Source organism: Gobio gobio (assembly GCF_949357685.1).
Source record: "Gobio gobio genome assembly, chromosome: 15".
NCBI lineage: Eukaryota > Metazoa > Chordata > Actinopteri > Cypriniformes > Gobionidae > Gobio > Gobio gobio.
In genome coordinates, this window is record NC_137108.1 from 38,208,366 (window position 1) to 38,226,365 (window position 18,000).

An 18,000-nucleotide genomic window follows, 5' to 3' on the forward strand; every position below is an offset into this window, starting at 1 on the left:
GCCTAGCCTTTGAAGGAAGTGACTTGGAAGGACTAGTCCTACAGAGGAAGGATCCTTGACATTGAGAAACACCTTATAAAACATGGTGTAAAACCGCCAAAGTGCTGCCCTCTTAAGGTTGAACGGTGGCTACTGCAGTTGAATTTTCCTATTGGACGTTGTGGTACATCGTGACGTAGGATGGTACCTCCAACTGGTCACTCCAGTCATTCTCCATCTCTGCGACTCGCGAGTCAGACAGCTGTCAATCAACCCATCACTGCAGGTCTCAGGTGCGCGCCCTCCGCTCAACCCCGCCCTTACTTGCCGTGCTTCGCTTGCTCAGTGAGTCGCTTCAGTCGATTAACCTGACGAACCTGGCGAGACAGGGTCTTTTATACCCTTGGCTATGCAAATTCTGCTGCCCCTTGTGGCGGGAATATTAGAGGGACCTGATTGGTCCTTCCCGCCCAGCGGGCTCGCCATAGGTTCCTGCAGTTGCAGCGGCACAGCCAATCAGCACGCAGCTGCTTCCTGCTGACAGCTGTGCAGTTGCACTGCGTTTATATGGTATTTTTAGGATAAAAATTTGCTTCAATATCTCGGGGAAAGGAAATATCCCCTAGCGTTTAGCTAAACGCAATACGAGAGTACTCTCGAAAGGGAAACAATATTCTAGCCTCTATAACTCCGTGCCAGTACTTCACACAATTATTCTAATTGTTTCCTACAGGGTCTCAGCTTTCTAAAGAGGTCAGGCATTTGATGGTAGGCAAAAATAGGTGGGAACAGTGATCTCTGAAGTAGGCACAGTGCAATGTCGAGGGGAAAAGCCTAGTAAATGGCCCAACCCTGAAGAAGTTAAAATAAACATGCACTAATAATTCAAATTATTTTATTATAATAGTAATATTCATATTTTAAAAGTGTATATATATATAATGTATATATTAATCTCATGTTGCCATTCTGTACACTGAGGTTTAGTAGCCTATATATTGATTTAACATAAATAACATAAATACCTTGTGCGTGTGCATCTATCTGTTCTGATCAATGTTATTTTCTTCATATGGAAGTCCATGGTTATAATTATTCATACGTATGCAGTGTCATAACTACATCTCTGACGTTTATAACGAACCAAACAGTTTGAAAATCTGTAGAAAATTGAGCAAGTTATGGTTATTTAAAAAGTACATGCACCATTAAAACACATGTTAATGTGAGCTGACTGTGACAAGATGGCCGCCAGGTGCGGACGTCGACCTCCATTGGCCAGCAGCGCGGACGAGACATCTAGCCTTTATTATGTATTTCTATGGTCGTGACAACAGCAGGACACGCCCATCGCATCCGGAAGTACTGTGGGCTTGAGCTTTGTTTTGCTGTCATAATAGCAAGTTAACGCGTTGTGTATTCGGACCTTATTTATAGTAACTAACGTTAAGTTTGAAAGCTCCTTGAAATCAATATTTTTCAGTCTTGCCTCATTTTAGTTCGGAGTTAGAGGTCGGGAAGTTCACGTAGCGAGAACAACTCAAGAAAGAAACGCAAATTCTCGGAAGGAACAGCAACCTATAATGAAGAACAGATTAAAATGATTTGTCATATACCCGTTAAACGTCTTTAAACGTCAATCATGGATTGTACAGCTCTTGAACTCGATGCTGTTAAATTTGCTAAATCAGCTGTACTGCATGATCAGCAGGGGAAATACAATGAAGCTGTTTTCTACTATAAGGTAAGCTAACGTTATACGCTCTCCTTTTTTTGACATCAAAAGCTGATTTAATATAATGTTTACCTTAACCTTCCTGAAAAGGCTTTATTCTTTCAACACACATTCCACACACATCTGTCAACACATTCCATGCTACGGCACTTAAATCTGTCATTAAACCATATTCACTTTGAGCTGGATGTTCTGTAAAACTCGTATTTGATCATATTGTATTTTGGGTTCTGATTAGGAAGCTGCTCAAGCTCTCATCTATGCAGGCATGGCTGGATCCATACTAGAGAACATTCAAGACAAGGTGAACGAGTACCTGGACAGAGTACAGACTCTACTCAGTGCCGGTCAGTTTACATGAACTAATACAGACATGACCTCATCAAAAAGCTGTTTTCATCTATTAATACTCTTTATCAAGATTTACACCTTTTATGAATTTTTGACTGTTGTTTTCTGTGGTCAACAAAAAGTGAAACCTCCTCCTCCGCATTGCAGAAGAAAGAAATTATACTCATATTTTCCACAGCCCAACCTTTAGAAAGCTTGTTTATGTCATACCTTATTTGAAAGTGGTGTGACTAATACAGCAATTGGAAATCACAAAATGAATGCTGTCAGGTTTTTTAATTCACAGCTCTTCCTGTTCTGTTGTACTTTGAAAACAACCTAATATTTGAATAATCTACATTAATGTTCTGTCTTTAATTACTCACCTTTAGGTTGGTCCAAAACTCTGACTTTCTTCATTGGAACAAAAAAGGAGAAATTTTAAGGAATTGTAATGGTTGCTCTTTTCCAGTCTCTGAATGATGAATGGGCACTGGAGCGTTCAAGCTTCAAAATGGATGCAAAATCACCATAAAAGTGTCACAAAGTGACCTAAACAACATATGCGCTGTATTCCAAGTATTCAGAAACCATGTGTTTTAGAATTTAAAGATCTATTAACTGATAATCTTCACTTCAAGAACGTGAGATCTTAATGCTAAAAAATGTCTATTGTTTTTATTGAAGAACATGCAGAATGAGAATCGTGGGTCTTCTAGAACTACAAAATGAATTTGGTGAATTAATTTTTAATAATTTTAGTTAAAGGATTAGTTCACTTTTAAATAAACTTTAGCTGATAAGTTACTCACACCCATGTCATCCAAGATGTCCATGTCTTTCTTTCTGCAGTCGAAAAGAAATTAAGGTTTATGATGAAAACATTCCAGGATTTTTCTCCATATAATGGACTTCAGTGGGCTCCAAACGGTTCAAGGTCCAAATGACAGTTTCAGTGCAGCTTCAAAGGGCTTTAAACGATACCAACCGATACCAGACGATGAATAAGGGTCTTATCTAGCGAAACGATCAGTTTCTGCGAGAAACCGAGCAGTATTTAGGCTATTATTTTACCTCGAATCAAACAAACGTGATCATCTCTGAGCTCCGCCATAACTTCCGCTAAGTGAGGTCAAAATACGAGCGTGGTCATAGATATATCGATCGTAGATGCCTCATTCTATTGATCCGTGCAGGCGCTAATGAGGCTTCTACGTATACATCTATGACCACGCTCGTATTTTGACCTCACTTAGTGGAAGTTATGGCGGAGCTCAGAGATGATCACGTTCGTCTGATAAGAGGTAAAATAATAGCATAAAAACTGCTCGGTTTCTCGCAGAAACTGATCGTTTCCCTATATAAGACCCTTATTCGTCGTCTGGTGTCGTTTAAAGCCCTTTGAAGCTGTATTGAAACTCTCATTTGGACCTTGAACCGTTTGGAGCCCATTGAAGTCCATTATATGGAGAAAAATCCTGGAATGTTTTCATCAAAAACCTTAATTTCTTTTCGACTGCAGAAAGACATGACATGGGGGTGAGTAAATTATCAGCAAAAGTTTATTTAAAAGTGAACTAATCCTTTAACACTCCCAGTTTCTAAAAAAAAAACAGCAGCATTGTCATAATTGAACATAAATAGAAATATCAGAGGAAATGTCTCTTGAATATTTTAATGGAGGGCTTTCAAATTTGAAAAGAACGACCAGTACATTTCTTCATAATTCTCCTTTAGTGTTCCAGTGTACAGGAAGGAAGTCACATGGATTTGTAACAACATGAGGTTGAGTAAATAAAGGCACTGGTTTTTGGATGAACTATTCCTGTAAGGCCTATCTCTGTTAGAACCCCTCAGTTAACTGACAGAATCTGTGTGATCAGTTCAAGCACAGAGCAGTGACCCTCTGAAGAGTAAACAACAGTTGGATCTGGAGAGGGCGTACTTTCTGGTGACACAGGCTTTTGAAGAGGATGAGAAGGAAAACGCGGATGAGGCCATTGAGCTCTACACTCAGGCTGTGGAATTGTGCATTCAAGCGGTGAGTCGACACATAAGGAGAAAGCGCATTAGTGTTCAAAAGTTAATTTGATCAAAAATGACAGTAAAGACATGTACAATGTTACATAATATTTCTATTCCAAATAAATGTTCTTTTGAAGTTTCCATTCATTAAAAAAACAGAAAAAAGGTATCAGTTTCAAAAATATTGGGGGGGAAACATTGTGTTAAACATTGATAATAATAAGAAAGGTTTCTTGAGTACAAAATTAGCATGATTTCTGAAGGATCATGTGACAATGAAGTGAATTAATGCCATTACAAGAATAAATTACATTTTAAAATTATTTTAAATTGTAATAATGTAGAATTAGTAGTATTACTGTTTTACCGTATTTTTGATTAAACAAATGCAGTCTTGCTGAGCATAAGAGACTTCTTTCAAAAGCATAAAAAAAATCGTACAGACCCCAACTTTTGAACATTAGTATAAAAATTGCATCATAACTCTACAGTGTTAACTCAGATACTAGCAGCAGTTCTAATGTAATAGCAGTCAGTCTTTGCAACAGGTGGTGGTGTTAAGTTGGTTGTTCTGGTTTCATATCTCTGACTGACACTTATACGAGCTCTTCTGGTAATTAGAAACGGTGCCGCGGCCCTGTAATCTTTGAACTCTTTCTCTCTCCCACACAGTCCAATGAGACGTCAGATCAAGCACTACAGGGGAAACTGAAGCAGCTTGCTCGGCAGGCTCTGGACAGGTGCTTCACAGTTTACCATAGAAAATTATTAGACTCACAACTATTACGCATTTGGAAATAGAATGATGTACATTTTACCTGTAATCCTTTGTTTTCATCTCTTTTTCCTCATCCAGGGCAGAAGGATTGAAAGACTCTCTTAGTAAACCAGCAAACCAGGACAAGCCCGTCTCCTCTGCATCCAAAGGCCCTGTGAGACAGTTCTTCCCACTAGGCCCAGACTTCTCCCTCCATGACAAATCTCAGCCGGTCCGAGCAGTGCAGTCCAGTGAGCCGCAGGGTCAGCGTTACACAGCGGAGGAGATCGAGGTGCTCAGGTAGGCTCAGATATTTAATTGTGCATGCTCATTTCCCGTTTACATTTTGATCACCTTTACCTGGCATCTAACACTCACTAAAGTTAATCTCACAGAAGTGCTACAAATGTAATTACACTGTTAAATGAAAAAAATTATATCTAGGTTTTTTTTTCATGCTGCACATTTATAATGATGTGATGGCTAAATTCACTAGTCAAGTCACCTTTATTCATACAAATATTTATACAATATGCTTTATGCAATACAGATTCAAATGCATTTCGGTTGTTGTTCAGCTCAAGTCAGTTCAGTGTTGGTTCAGTTCCGTTCCGTAAAGATCATCAATTATTAAAGGGTTAGTTCACCCAAAAATGAAAATTCTGTCATTAATTACTAACCCTCATGTCGTTCGAGACCCGTAAGACCTCCGTTCGTCTTCGGAACACAAATGAAGATATTTTAGTTGAAATCTGATGGCTCTGAAAGGCCTCCATTGGTACAATGCACGGTTCACTCTCAAGACCCTTAAAAGACACTAAAGACGTCGTTACAAAGTCCATCTCACTACAGTGGTTCTACAATAACTTTATGAATCGGCGAGAATAGTTTTTGTGCGCAAAAAAACCCTAAATAACGACTTTTTATAGTGCTGACGATTTCAAAACAAGGCATCATGAAGCTTCGAAGCGTTATGAATCAGTGAGTCGAATCATGATTCGGATCGCGTGTCAAACCACCAAACTGCTGAAATTTGGCGATCCAAACTGCTCATTCGACTCACTGATTCATAACATGAAAAAATATTATTGGCTTATTGATATTAGCAACTTTTTTAAGAATTATTTTAACAATGCATATAGAAAAAATAAATTTGTAAATAATACATTTTTCCCTTTTTGTGTGTTTTGTAGAAAGACCTCCAAGATAAATGGAATTGAATATGTTCCATTCATGAGTGTTGACCTGAGGGAACGTTTTGCTTTTCCTGTTCCGTTCTCGTGAGTATTTATATTCTTTTGAGTGTGATTTATACAAGTGCAGCTGCTTCACTCACATCCACTGTACTTTGCTACAGCTGTATTTTCCTTTGCACTGACACTTATACTACCATTCAAAAAAACTGGGGTCAGTAAGATGCATTAAAAAAAAAGGACGTTAAACTGATCAAAAGTGACAGTAAAGACATTTTTAATGTTACAAAAGATTTCTATCTCAAAAACAACATCTATAATAACAATAATATTTAACAACATTACTCTTTTACTGTATTTTCTATCAAATAAATGCAGCCTTCATGAGCATTAGAGACTTCAAAAAAATCATTAAATTCTTACTGATCCCACCTTTGAGCGTTAGTATTTTTAAGAACAGTAGTCCTATACCGCAAGTGAAATGTGGCATAGTTAAAAGACCTCAGTGGCATGATTGTGTTTACACATAGGGACAAATGTGGGAAACTGGCTCTGTCGCCGAAGCAAAAAGCCATATTTTCACGCTGGGTTCGTCCTGATGACATCTGCAATAACCCCACCATGATCTTCACTGTGTCCAGCTTCAGCATCAAGCAGGTCTCACTTTATATATCATTGATTAAGCTTGCTTCTCATTCAAACTTTGCCAATCTGTTAACTGGAAACAAATCAATAGTTATACCCTTTAGTTTAAGCGGTTTTGTCATTCAAAAAGCTCTGTTGTTTGTAACTTTTAGCTTGCGTAATGTTGTTTCGTTTGCTCATGTTTGCAGACGGTTGTGTCAGACTGTTCTTTCGTTGCGTCATTGGCCATCAGTGCAGCATATGAGAGACGCTACAGCAAAAAGTTAATCACAAGGTACAGCGATTTTTACACTAATAGTTTGACTCATGTGTTACTGTAACCCTTGGATTATTAGGCTGCTTTTTGGATTGCTCATGGACTGAATCAAGCTTGTGAATGTCAGGTGTCCTCAGGCTGAAATGTAAACAATTCCTGAACAATCGCCTCTAATTTCCTGTCATTTTAATAAATAATAACAAGACTTCAATGGGAGTTTCCTATAATGCTATAGCATTGTCTGTTTGTGTTTGTATGTAGCATCATCTACCCACAGAACAGGAAAGGAGAGCCAGAGTATAACCCCTGTGGGAAGTACATGGTGAAGCTGCACCTTAATGGTGTCCCGAGAAAGGTACTCAACCTCTCTAAGCCCCACCTCCGCAAAAAAACTGCCTTTTATATGTTGCCTTCATGTTGTTTGAAGATGAACAGGTTCTTGAGACTATTGTTATAGTTCAGGTGTGTGTTTCTCTGTCAGGTGATCATTGATGATTTCCTACCCGTGGACCGCAACGGAGAGCTGCTTTGCTCCTATTCCAGTAATCGCAATGAACTTTGGGTGTCGCTCATTGAGAAGGCCTACATGAAGGTCATGGGAGGATATGATTTCCCAGGCTCCAACTCTGTGAGTGGCACTTTCGACTAAACAAAACATTTCTGTCACCAAGTCTCTATTGCTCACCAAGGCTGCTTTTATTTGATCAAAAATTACAACTTAAAATAAATATATACTATCTTCATATATTTTAAAAAGTAATTTATTCATGTTATGGCAACGCTGAATTTTCAGCAGCCATTCCTCCAGTCTTCTTCAGTGTCACATGATCCTTCAGAAATCATTCTAATATGCTGATTTTGTGCTCAAGAAACATTTCTTTTTTTTGTTGAAATGTTGAAAACACTTGTACTGCTTAATATATTTGTGTAAATTTCCCAATTTTTTCAGGAAAAAGTTCAAAAGAATAGCATTTATTTGAAATATAAATCTTTTGAATTATTATAAATGTCTTTACTGGCACTTTTGATTAGTTTAATGCATCCTTGCTGATTAAAAGTGTTTTATTTCTGTCATAAATCATACTGACCCCAAACCTTTGAACGGTGGTGTATACTATTTTGTATAATTAAACACTAATTCACACTAAAGTCAATCATTTTACATGCGACAAGTGAAATTGTGCAACATGAAATTTAGAAATTATATTTTGCGTTATTCTGAACCATACACTTTTTCCCCCCATGTTTTTCACTTGTAGAATATCGATTTGCATGCTCTCACTGGCTGGATCCCAGAGCGTATTGCTATGCATTCAGACAATCAGTCCTTTAACAAAGATGACACTTTCCGCATGCTTTACCAGAGGTAAGCACACATTCACAGTACACACACTATCCACTAGTGTTTATTGATTTCTGACCACTGTAAGGTCATATGTTCCTTTAGAATTTGTAGTATGTAGCTATTTAGGTACTTTAGTGGCCTTATTCCACTTGCCTGTCTTGATTCTGAGCATATATAGTTTGTATATTGCTGTTATTTTCATATTATTTATATATTAATTAGTGATGCGCATTAATGCATGCAATACAAATTTTTCAGTTTAACGCATTAAAAATATTTAACGCAATTAACGCAGCATCCGTTTTTTTCTATCATCCTTTGGCTAGCATTACATTATATGATCACGCTCTTATTCATGCAAGCGTGACAAGTCAAAAGAGAATGCCCCAACACACACGACGCACAGAAAGATACACGCCAGTAACGTGTGCACAGACAGCGCGCCAGAATAGAGTTCTCTTAATTCAAGTGAACTTAAAAGATTGTACAAAAAGATTGTTTTAAGTTCACTTGAATTAAAAGTTGTTATTTTTTAAACCTAATAAATGTTGAAATTGATATCTTTCAATTATACTGTAATGTTGAATATCTATCATTAATGTTTAAAAAAAATCTATTTCATATAGACATCAGTAGCAGTATTGTTTCAACAAATACCTAAAATATACAACAAATATCTAAAATATACTGTCTTTAAGTTGTTTCTACATTAATTTGGAGAGTAACTGTGAAATTATTACAATAATTTTTTTTTTAATATTTCTATTTAGTTTTATTTTTTTATTCCGTTTTAATTTGAATCAGTTTAGAACTTAAACTTTTTTTATTTTAGGTAGTTGCGAATGCAACATTTCTCTTTTTTTTTTTAAATCTAATTTTTAGAATTTTTTTCTTTTTCAGTCACCAAATGTATTTTTTATTTTTAATACTTTCAGTTTTAGAACAATAACAATACTGATCTATTCTGGCAGGTTTCACAGAGGAGATGTTCTCATCACCACAGCGACAGGGGTCATGACTGAGGAGGAGGGGGAGAGGTGGGGTTTAGTGCCCACACATGCTTACGCTGTCCTAGACATCAGGGACCACAAGGTGAAACTCTTCTATCATCTATCACTGGTCTATGTTAAATATATTCTGCTTAGAGGAGTCTCATGACTGCAAAAACATCATCATCTCCTCCTTGTTCTCACAGGGTAAACGCTTCCTCCAGCTGAAGAACCCGTGGAGCCATCTCAGGTGGAAAGGCCGCTATAGTGAACGTGATGAAAAGAACTGGACACCAGATCTTCTCAAATACCTCAATTTTGACCCCAAAACTGCACAGAAGTTTGACAATGGTAAGCCAGTGCTAAACTAACAATTAGAGATACAATAATCGGTATTGGCCTTTAAAGTAAAGCTATTATTTTCAGTTAAAAACAGCCGATTATCAGGGCCGATGGCATCCTGTCAATCAAAAGGGTGCGGGTCTGTAACTCTTACTGTGTGTGTGTGAAGAAAATGTCCCATGTTGAATCTTGTGCAATTAAGTGTAATATTTCAAATTCTATCCATTTTATCACGAAATTCAAACAATAAATGCTGTTTTGACGCTCCTAAATGTGATGTGACGGATCGCTGTAGTGCCTCAGTTCAAGCGACAGAGCAAAGTGCGAGTCATCTCTTGTATCTCGAAAAACATGCATGAAAATCAAAAGGTATGTTGAAAGATACAGTACAACTTGCCAAAATTCAAATCATGACTCATTTAATCACTCAATCAGTGCTTTAACCACGGAAAAGACGTCAATAAAACCGCTTGTAAGCAATAGGTCACTTAATAGTATTTAGCTTTAGTATTTAGCATCGGAAAGTCATCCGATGTTCACAGTTTGTTAGTTAGCAATAAAGAAACACCAGAAGGGAGCTTACTTACTGTTAATTATATATGTATGCTTGAATAAATTTGTCATAAAGACAAGTGCTTATGAAAATGACCTTATATTTGCAATTGAGTTGTATACAAACATTGAAGATTTTATTATTTGGGTGTTATTAGCCTATTAATAGCTGCTTAATATAATACCTTTGTTGTTAATTGCAACCAATATTATTGTGTACCAAATGCGAGGGTTCTCTTTATAGGTTGCAGCATTATTTGGGAGAGGTTTTTTTTCCCCCATAAGAAAAATCAAACTATCGTTATCGGCATCGGCCGATATCATTCTGAATAATCGGATATTGTATCGGCTGAGAATTGTAGTATTGGTGCATCTCAATGACAAATGTTGTAAAAGTTCTTATTCACCTGTGTGTTTTTCTTTAAGGGGTGTTTTGGATCATCTGGGAAGACTTGTGCCAGTATTACGATGTCATTTACTTGAGCTGGAGTCCAGCACTCTTCAAAGAATCCTCATGTATACACAGGTCCGACTCCTTGTTTCATCATCAATAGTATTCTGTCATAGTCTTTTGGTGTCTGATAGGCTATGTTTAGACTGTGGGAAAAAGTGGCCCATATTTTTTTGCTCATATGTGACTCAGATCTGGTCTTTTTTTTCATAACAGTGTAAACAGCACATTTGGGCCACTTCCATATATGGTCCTAGATCAGCTCCAGGTCTGATGTTTTGCCGTGTGACCTCAGTCTGAACAGTCATATTGAAATTCATGCGACTTTTACTTATTTCTGCGCTTACAGGAGTCACTCTAAAGATTTTGCATATCACTAGTTCTTTGGCCACTAGGTAAATAAGGAAGACCGCTACTAATGTAGACAGTGGAGGGACAGTAATGTGTTAGAAGTCCTAAGTATCACGGTGACAGCTCTATATAAGCAAACCTTGAGGGGTTATATCGTAAATATTTAAATATTATCTCCTTATTCTTCACTTCATCCTCTTTATCGTCTGCACACAAATTCACCGGCTTCCATACTTGCTTCCCTACAAATGAAGGCATAAACACTGAATTCAGTGGCCTTCCATATGACACCGTTCCATTTTTGTTATTGTTACTCTTTTAGAATTGTGACCTTATATCTCGCTATTCAGACTTTTTAATTCGTATATGTGAAAAAAAGTCAGAATTGTGGGATTAAAAACTTGCAGTTGCGAGAAAAACGTTAGAATTGCGAGTTTATATCCAATAATTCTGTGAGGTATAAACTTGCAAATGCAAGAAAAAGTCATAATTGTAAGAGGAAAAAGTCACAATTACCTTTTTTATGGTAATTGATGGCTCGATGGATGGTTGAAACAAGCTTCCATACGAATCTGAAATTGACCACATTTGAAAAACTAATGTGAACAGTCAAAAAAAGGGATCTGAGCAATAAATCAAAATTGATAACAAGTCTTAGACTTGGACACCTTATCAAATAATTAGAAAATATATGTGCATTATGCTATTGCAGTAGCTGGGATGGCAAACAGGGACCTGTGAAGGACGTCTACAGTTTGGCCAATAACCCTCAGTACAAGCTGGAGGTGCAGTGTCCTCAAGGGGGTGCTGCAGTATGGGTACTACTCACCAGACACATCACTGACAAGGTAAAACGACATATTACAGTGCAGTGCACTACAATCAGATTGAGTGTACTAGTTTTTATGATGTTATTACCTTCTCATTCAAGGATGACTTTGCTCAAAACCGGGAGTTTATTACTTTAGTAGTTTACAAGACCGAAGGAAAGAAAGTCTATTATCCAGGTAAAGAAGCACACAATGTATCTTTTAGACACTGAAGAAATTGTGTGAATCTGATTTTTTTTTTTAAATACATCATTATTTACATTTTGTGTGCCCTGGTTTGTGTTTTTCTGAAGCTGAACCCCCTCCTTACATCGATGGCATCAGGATCAACAGCCCTCACTACTTAACCAAGATCAAGCTGACTAGTCCTGGAACTCACACCTTTACACTGGTGGTCTCACAGTATGAGAAACAAAACACCATCAATTACACACTAAGGGTAAGACGCAATCAAGTGTGGTGTTTTTTTTATTTATTTTTTCATATTAATTTAATCATATTATTAACTGTTGTTGTGAATATGCCCTTTCCAGGTGTACTCAGTATGCAAGTTTAATTTCTCCAAAATCCCAACACCCTTCACCAACACCAAAAGAGTGAGTTCAAATTTCTACTATCGCTTTTGTATAGTGTTTGTGGTGGTGGTTATTGTTGGAAGCTATTTCCAGATTGTTTAACATCTCTCTCTTTGTTGGTGTTGATGAATAGATAAATGGGCAGTGGAAGGGGGCCAGTGCAGGAGGTTGTGGAAACTACAAAGATAGCTTCAAGAACAACCCCATATACCAGTTCAACATGGAGAAAACAGGCCCTCTGCTCATCGAACTCCGCGGCTCAAGGTCAGACTGCTTGTTATTTTCCCTTATTTCATTACATTTCAAAGGTAGCAATGTGGGTACTAAATGTATGCGTTTTGACACATTGAACATCAAAATATGATCTGAAGGCCTTTATTATTTAGGAAAATATGGTATCTTTAAATATGTAATTTTCTGCATTTCCACAAAGGTTTGCTTTGATACCTTGCATAGGTTATGTTAACTGTAAGCAAGCTGAACACTCAAAGAAAGACTGATTGATTCCAATTGTGTTTCTGTTTTAGAATGCAATATGTACAATATTTGTGTGTGCCACCATTCAAAAGTTTGGGGTCAGGAAGATTTTTATAATGTATACTTTTATTAAGCAGTGATGAATTAAATTGATCATAATGTTTCAAATAAATGCTGTTTAATCCACACAAAAATTAAGTAGCACAACTGTTTTCAACATTGACAATAATAATAAATGTTTTTGAGCACTAGATTGGCATATTAGAATGATTTCTGAAGGATCATGTGACAACATGTGAGTAATGATGCTGAAAATTCAACTCTGCCATCACAGAAATAAATTACATTTTAAAATATATTCAAAAATAGAAAACAGTTATTTTGAATGGTAATATCTCACAATATTACTCCTTTTGCTGTATTTTTGATTGATTAAATGTAGCCTTGGTGAGCATCAGAGACTTCTTTCAAAAACATTAAGCACATCTTACCGACCCCAAACCTTTTAATTTATAATGTATATTTAATGTAATGTAATATATGTGATAATATAAAAGTTATTAATTGCTGTATTTTGTTAAATAAGATTACTATAAAATGAATGGCTATAACATGCCCCAAAAAGGTTATTTTAGCCATAAGAAGGGGGTGAGATTTCACAGGCCGTCAGATTTCCCTTGACACCAGGAACGACGTGGACAGGGCTGTCCTCTGTAATCACTCCATCCTGGAAGGAACACCTACGCACATTCAGAACCCTTCTTTCTCTGAGTGTGAGAGTGTTTTCTCAGTGATATGAGGATGTATGATGTAGCGTGATGTCTGTGAATATAAACGAGTTTGGCTTTCTCACTGCAGGCAGTACAGCGTGGGCTTTGAGGTGGTGACGGTTTCTACTGCAGGGGATTCTGGATCATCAGGCTCCCAGAAGAGGGGCAGTGGAGATTACCGGTAAAGAAATACTCTCTTTGTGGTATTAGATGCTTCTTTTATTGCTTTAAAGATTTATTAAATTGTATATCCTCTGTGCATTTCCATTCTCCCATATTAGGCACATTGGCTATGTTTGGGATGGAATGCTAGTGTACTGCTTATTGCATTCTGCGTAGTATGCGCTTAAATATGCCTACAATGCTTTTAGAATTGGTATGTGAAAAAGTGGGCATTATGTAACAAATTTCAATCTATAGTAGGCTAAGGGTCAGATTTACTAATTAGGGAAGCAAATGCAAGTAAACTCAGTTAATAGTAGAATTAATATGAAGGGAACAAAGTCACAGAGTCCAGGAATGACAGGTGGCGCAGGGACTAAGATGGTCAAATGATGAGGTGAGATGAAGGTGCGCTGGTGCAGGTGAAGACGGGATCCAGACACAGAAACGAAATCCACTGAGAAACGGATAAACTTTTGTCTAATTTCGCCATTTTGAATTGAAATAGGCCTATGTAATGTCATTTATAATATAATTAACAAACAAGAAATATTAACAAAGCCGTTTTTCTTCAGATTAGGCATAAGATTAATAGTAATGAATGTGTGCATATTGTAAATTAATATAATTCCAGTTGCAGCATTCAGTAAATAAAAAGCTCCGCTTTTTTTCAGCCTGTATTGGGCTAAGATAAGTAATGAATGTGTGCATATTGTGAAATAATTGAATAAATTTAGTTACCTTGCTTTCTTGTTAGCCTTCAGTAAATTAACATGTCTACAAAAATGATTCATAAAACATATAAATATCAGTTAAACATATGTTTACTGTCTTCACTGACGAAAATGGAAAACTTTATCAGTCATATCTGCCCACTGACATGGTTTTCAAGCTATTGTTATCTAATTTGTTGGCGTTCAGAACATCTTAAAATGCATGTAGATCATGGAAATAAAAATGTTCTCGGGGGAGCAAGCCCCCGAACCCCCCTAACTACCTCACATTTGGGATCTCAGTGATTATAAACCTGCCTACATTGTATTCGGGATGTACAATATGGTCAAGCAGAATAAGGTGTTAATATTTGCTTTATAAGTAATGTATAAGTAATATGCATACTAATAAGCTACTAGTTAATAGTGAGAATTGGACCTTAAACTAAAGTGTTACCATTTTTTTTTTCATACCCTCACTGGGGGCTGAGCACCCCTAAAATGAAAATCCTAGAAATGCCTCAGACCAATCACAACAGACTGGGCCGTCTGACCAATCAGGGCAGAGTAGGTTTTAGAGAGACTGAATCTTAGTTGTTTTAGTTGTATAATACAGATTTTAGATGCCAAGGTCCACAAATATGATGATTCCCTTTTGTACCATTTTAAAATTTGAGGTTGGTAAGATAATTTTTTCTGTTTTTGAAAGAAGTCTCTTATGCTCAACAACAGGCTGCATTTATACAGTAAAAACAGGGATATTGTGAAATAATATAAAAATAATATACTTTAAATAATATAACATGCGTATAATATCTGTGATGGCAAAGCTGAATTTTCAGCAGCCATTGCTCCATCGTCACATGATCCTTTAAAAAACATTCTGTTATGCTGATTTTAGGATTCTTTGATAAATAGAAAGTTTAAAAGAACAGCATTCATTTGAAATATAACTTTTTTGTAACATTGTAAAAGTCTTGCATTCTCGCTGAATATTTTACTGACCCCAAAATTTTGAACGGTAAATTATAAAAATGTCCATACCCATATAAGACCCTTGACCCATTTGGCACTCCCTTGAAAACTCGTTGTACATATGCATTAGCTACTGCAGAAATAGCATGCTATTATGAACACAGGCTGGTATATTTTTATTTCTGTATACTAACAGTCATCTGGCCTACATCCTCCTTGTGCGTGCATAGACAAAACGGCAAAACTGTGTAGATAATTCCACTTTAGCATCAGCATGCAAAAGCTTGAAAAGCACAGCCTTGTCTCTCAAGAAATCTCAGAAATCTAGGTCAGACATGCAGTTGTTGATCGTTTTTAAAATAGTCATATGACTGAAAAACATATCTGAAGAAAATGTTTCATGGTTTATCCAGTCTCATATTGATAGCAGTAGCATGCTTGTTAGCTTTGTTGATGGTCTGCATAAATAGTTTAAAGATTAAGGCGCATTTATTAAGAAAATCGATTCAAAACAGTTAATTATCCTAACAGAATCTGATCTCTTTATCCTCAGATGCGGTTTCTGTTATATGGAGGTTGAGAACTTCCCTGCTGGGATTTACAATGTCATGCCCACTACCTTCCTGCCAAAACAAGAAGGCCCGTTCTTCCTGGACTTCAGCAGTGTCACTCCACTGCGCGTATCTCAGCTGCAATAACGGCTCGAGATCATCGGCCCACCGGATTGTTCTGCAGACACGAGACACTGAATATGCTTTAGCCAACGCTCATTGCTCCCTATGGCATGGACACTTTCGCTTGCCAAAATAAATAAGCACCACCCACAGATGGTACCTGACATAATGCCATATTAGCCTGTGATAGATAGCGCACGGCTGCTCATGACAGTGCCACGCTCAGAGGAAGTGTATTAAATCAGCCAAAAATGCACTCCTCTTACTTCTGCGGTCCGAGTTTGCATTCAAAAACAATGACGTGTGTGTTACACTTGACCTGAAATGACTGTTTTTCACTCAGGAGACTTGCATTGAAGCAGGGATGTATATTAATGATGTCTGCTCATAGATCAGAGGGATATGTTTCGTGCACAGAAATCTGTGTCTTCATACTAAGGGCTCTTTCTCTGGTTTGTTTGCTGATGTTTAGGTAGAAAGATTATCAGTTGTAGGGCTTCTCTCTTTAGTGGGCAGAGAACGAGTGCACTTTTATCAAAAGAAAGAGAGAGATATGCATCTATCTAAAGCATCATTTTTTTTAGCTCCCCCACCCCTGATTTGTTTATCAGTCACGATTTACCAGCACAGTACTGTATGTTTACAGAACCGAATACGATGACATGGATGTACTTGCATCATAAGGGGACATGCATGATTGAGGTGATGTTCCGTATTGGGTATTATACAAATGCTTAACGTTCTTCCGTCTAACATGCTTTTTGATTTATGTTCATCTGCTCTGATGTATTTATTTGCAGAGATTAAAATGAAGGTGTACATTTCATCAGACATTATCATTATTATCATTTTTGTATCAGAATTACCTTGGTAACTACACAAACATGTTTTGATTATATAACATGAACTAACAACTACTTTTTACAGCATTTATTCTTCTTGGATAATTTCTAGCTATTTACATTTCAGGGTCTAAAATGTTACTTTTTACCACACTTGCCATGCTGCCAAAGGCAGACCATGAAACTGTTTTTGCAGAAACAGGTGGTTAGACGCCAACGTCTTAAATAGCCTACCAGTGAAAATAGACAATTCCCTATACCAATTTCGATACCACAGCTAAAACTACTAGCCTAAATAATATACATTTAAAACAGTAACACTTTACAATAAGGTTTCATGAGTTAATATTAGTTAATGTATTAACTAACATGAACTAACCATGAGCAATACATTTGTTACTGTATTTGTTAATGTTAGTTAATAAAAATCCAGCTGTTCATGGTTTGTTCATGTTAGTTCAGTGCATTAACTAATGTTAAAAAGATTTTAATAATGTATTAGTAAATGTTTGACATGAACATTAACAAAGATAAATAAATGCTTTATAAGTGCAGTTCATTATTAGTTCATGTTAACTAATGTAGTTATGTTAACTAATGAACCTTATTGTAAAGTGTTACCTTTAAAACGATTAAAAACAAGTAACGGTCGTTTTCAGGTAGAGACATTGAATTAAGTCATCAAATGTAAAATAACACTGGAAAGTCTTCACTGTATAAATTAAACTGATTAATCCTTAAAGTTATTTAGTCAAGAGCTGTGAATGAATTTGTTCTTTATCCTTTGTTGTTTGATCAACATTAAAAACACAAACGGCAGTAGAAATATTAGGCTGCTATAAGACCTTACACCATTTGGGCGTTTGCAAACATCGATGAAGTGTTTTGTGGGCGGAGCCTACCTACTCCTTGCATTTCCGAGTTTATATTTCACAAATCTAAGAAATATAAAAATTGCAAGATAAATTCTAATCTTTTTTGTACCCCTCAGAATTACGGGTTTATATCCCCCCCAAAAAAGTCAGAATTGTG

At 36.7% G+C, this 18,000-nt stretch overlaps 1 protein-coding gene across 1 annotated transcript; it reads left to right on the forward strand.

The window, feature by feature from the left end:
• Window positions 1–1,302: 1,302 nt before the first annotated feature.
• On the forward strand, window positions 1,303–17,407 carry capn7 (calpain 7). The gene is made up of 21 exons (XM_079838028.1): window positions 1,303–1,723; window positions 1,953–2,061; window positions 3,928–4,085; window positions 4,742–4,809; window positions 4,926–5,126; window positions 6,020–6,106; window positions 6,550–6,676; window positions 6,853–6,938; window positions 7,182–7,275; window positions 7,402–7,548; window positions 8,180–8,286; window positions 9,237–9,357; window positions 9,461–9,605; window positions 10,575–10,674; window positions 11,663–11,798; window positions 11,882–11,957; window positions 12,074–12,219; window positions 12,314–12,376; window positions 12,489–12,619; window positions 13,691–13,783; window positions 16,006–17,407. The coding sequence occupies exons 1-21, from the start codon at window positions 1,622–1,624 to the stop codon at window positions 16,148–16,150; spliced, it is 2,442 nt and encodes an 813-aa protein (XP_079694154.1). The 5' UTR covers window positions 1,303–1,621; the 3' UTR covers window positions 16,151–17,407.
• The last annotated feature ends 593 nt before the right edge of the window (window positions 17,408–18,000 follow it).

What these genes read in the sequence shown, in the direction of transcription:
- capn7 (XM_079838028.1), top strand. Translation starts at nt 1,622, where the DNA reads ATGGATTGTACAGCTCTTGAACTCGATGCTGTTAAATTTGCTAAATCA. An exon ending in TGGAATTGTGCATTCAAGCG is followed by an intron (nt 4,086 to 4,741) that starts GTGAGTCGACAC and finishes TCTCCCACACAG; the next exon opens with TCCAATGAGACGTCAGATCA. An exon ending in TGCACAGAAGTTTGACAATG is followed by an intron (nt 9,606 to 10,574) that starts GTAAGCCAGTGC and finishes TTTTTCTTTAAG; the next exon opens with GGGTGTTTTGGATCATCTGG.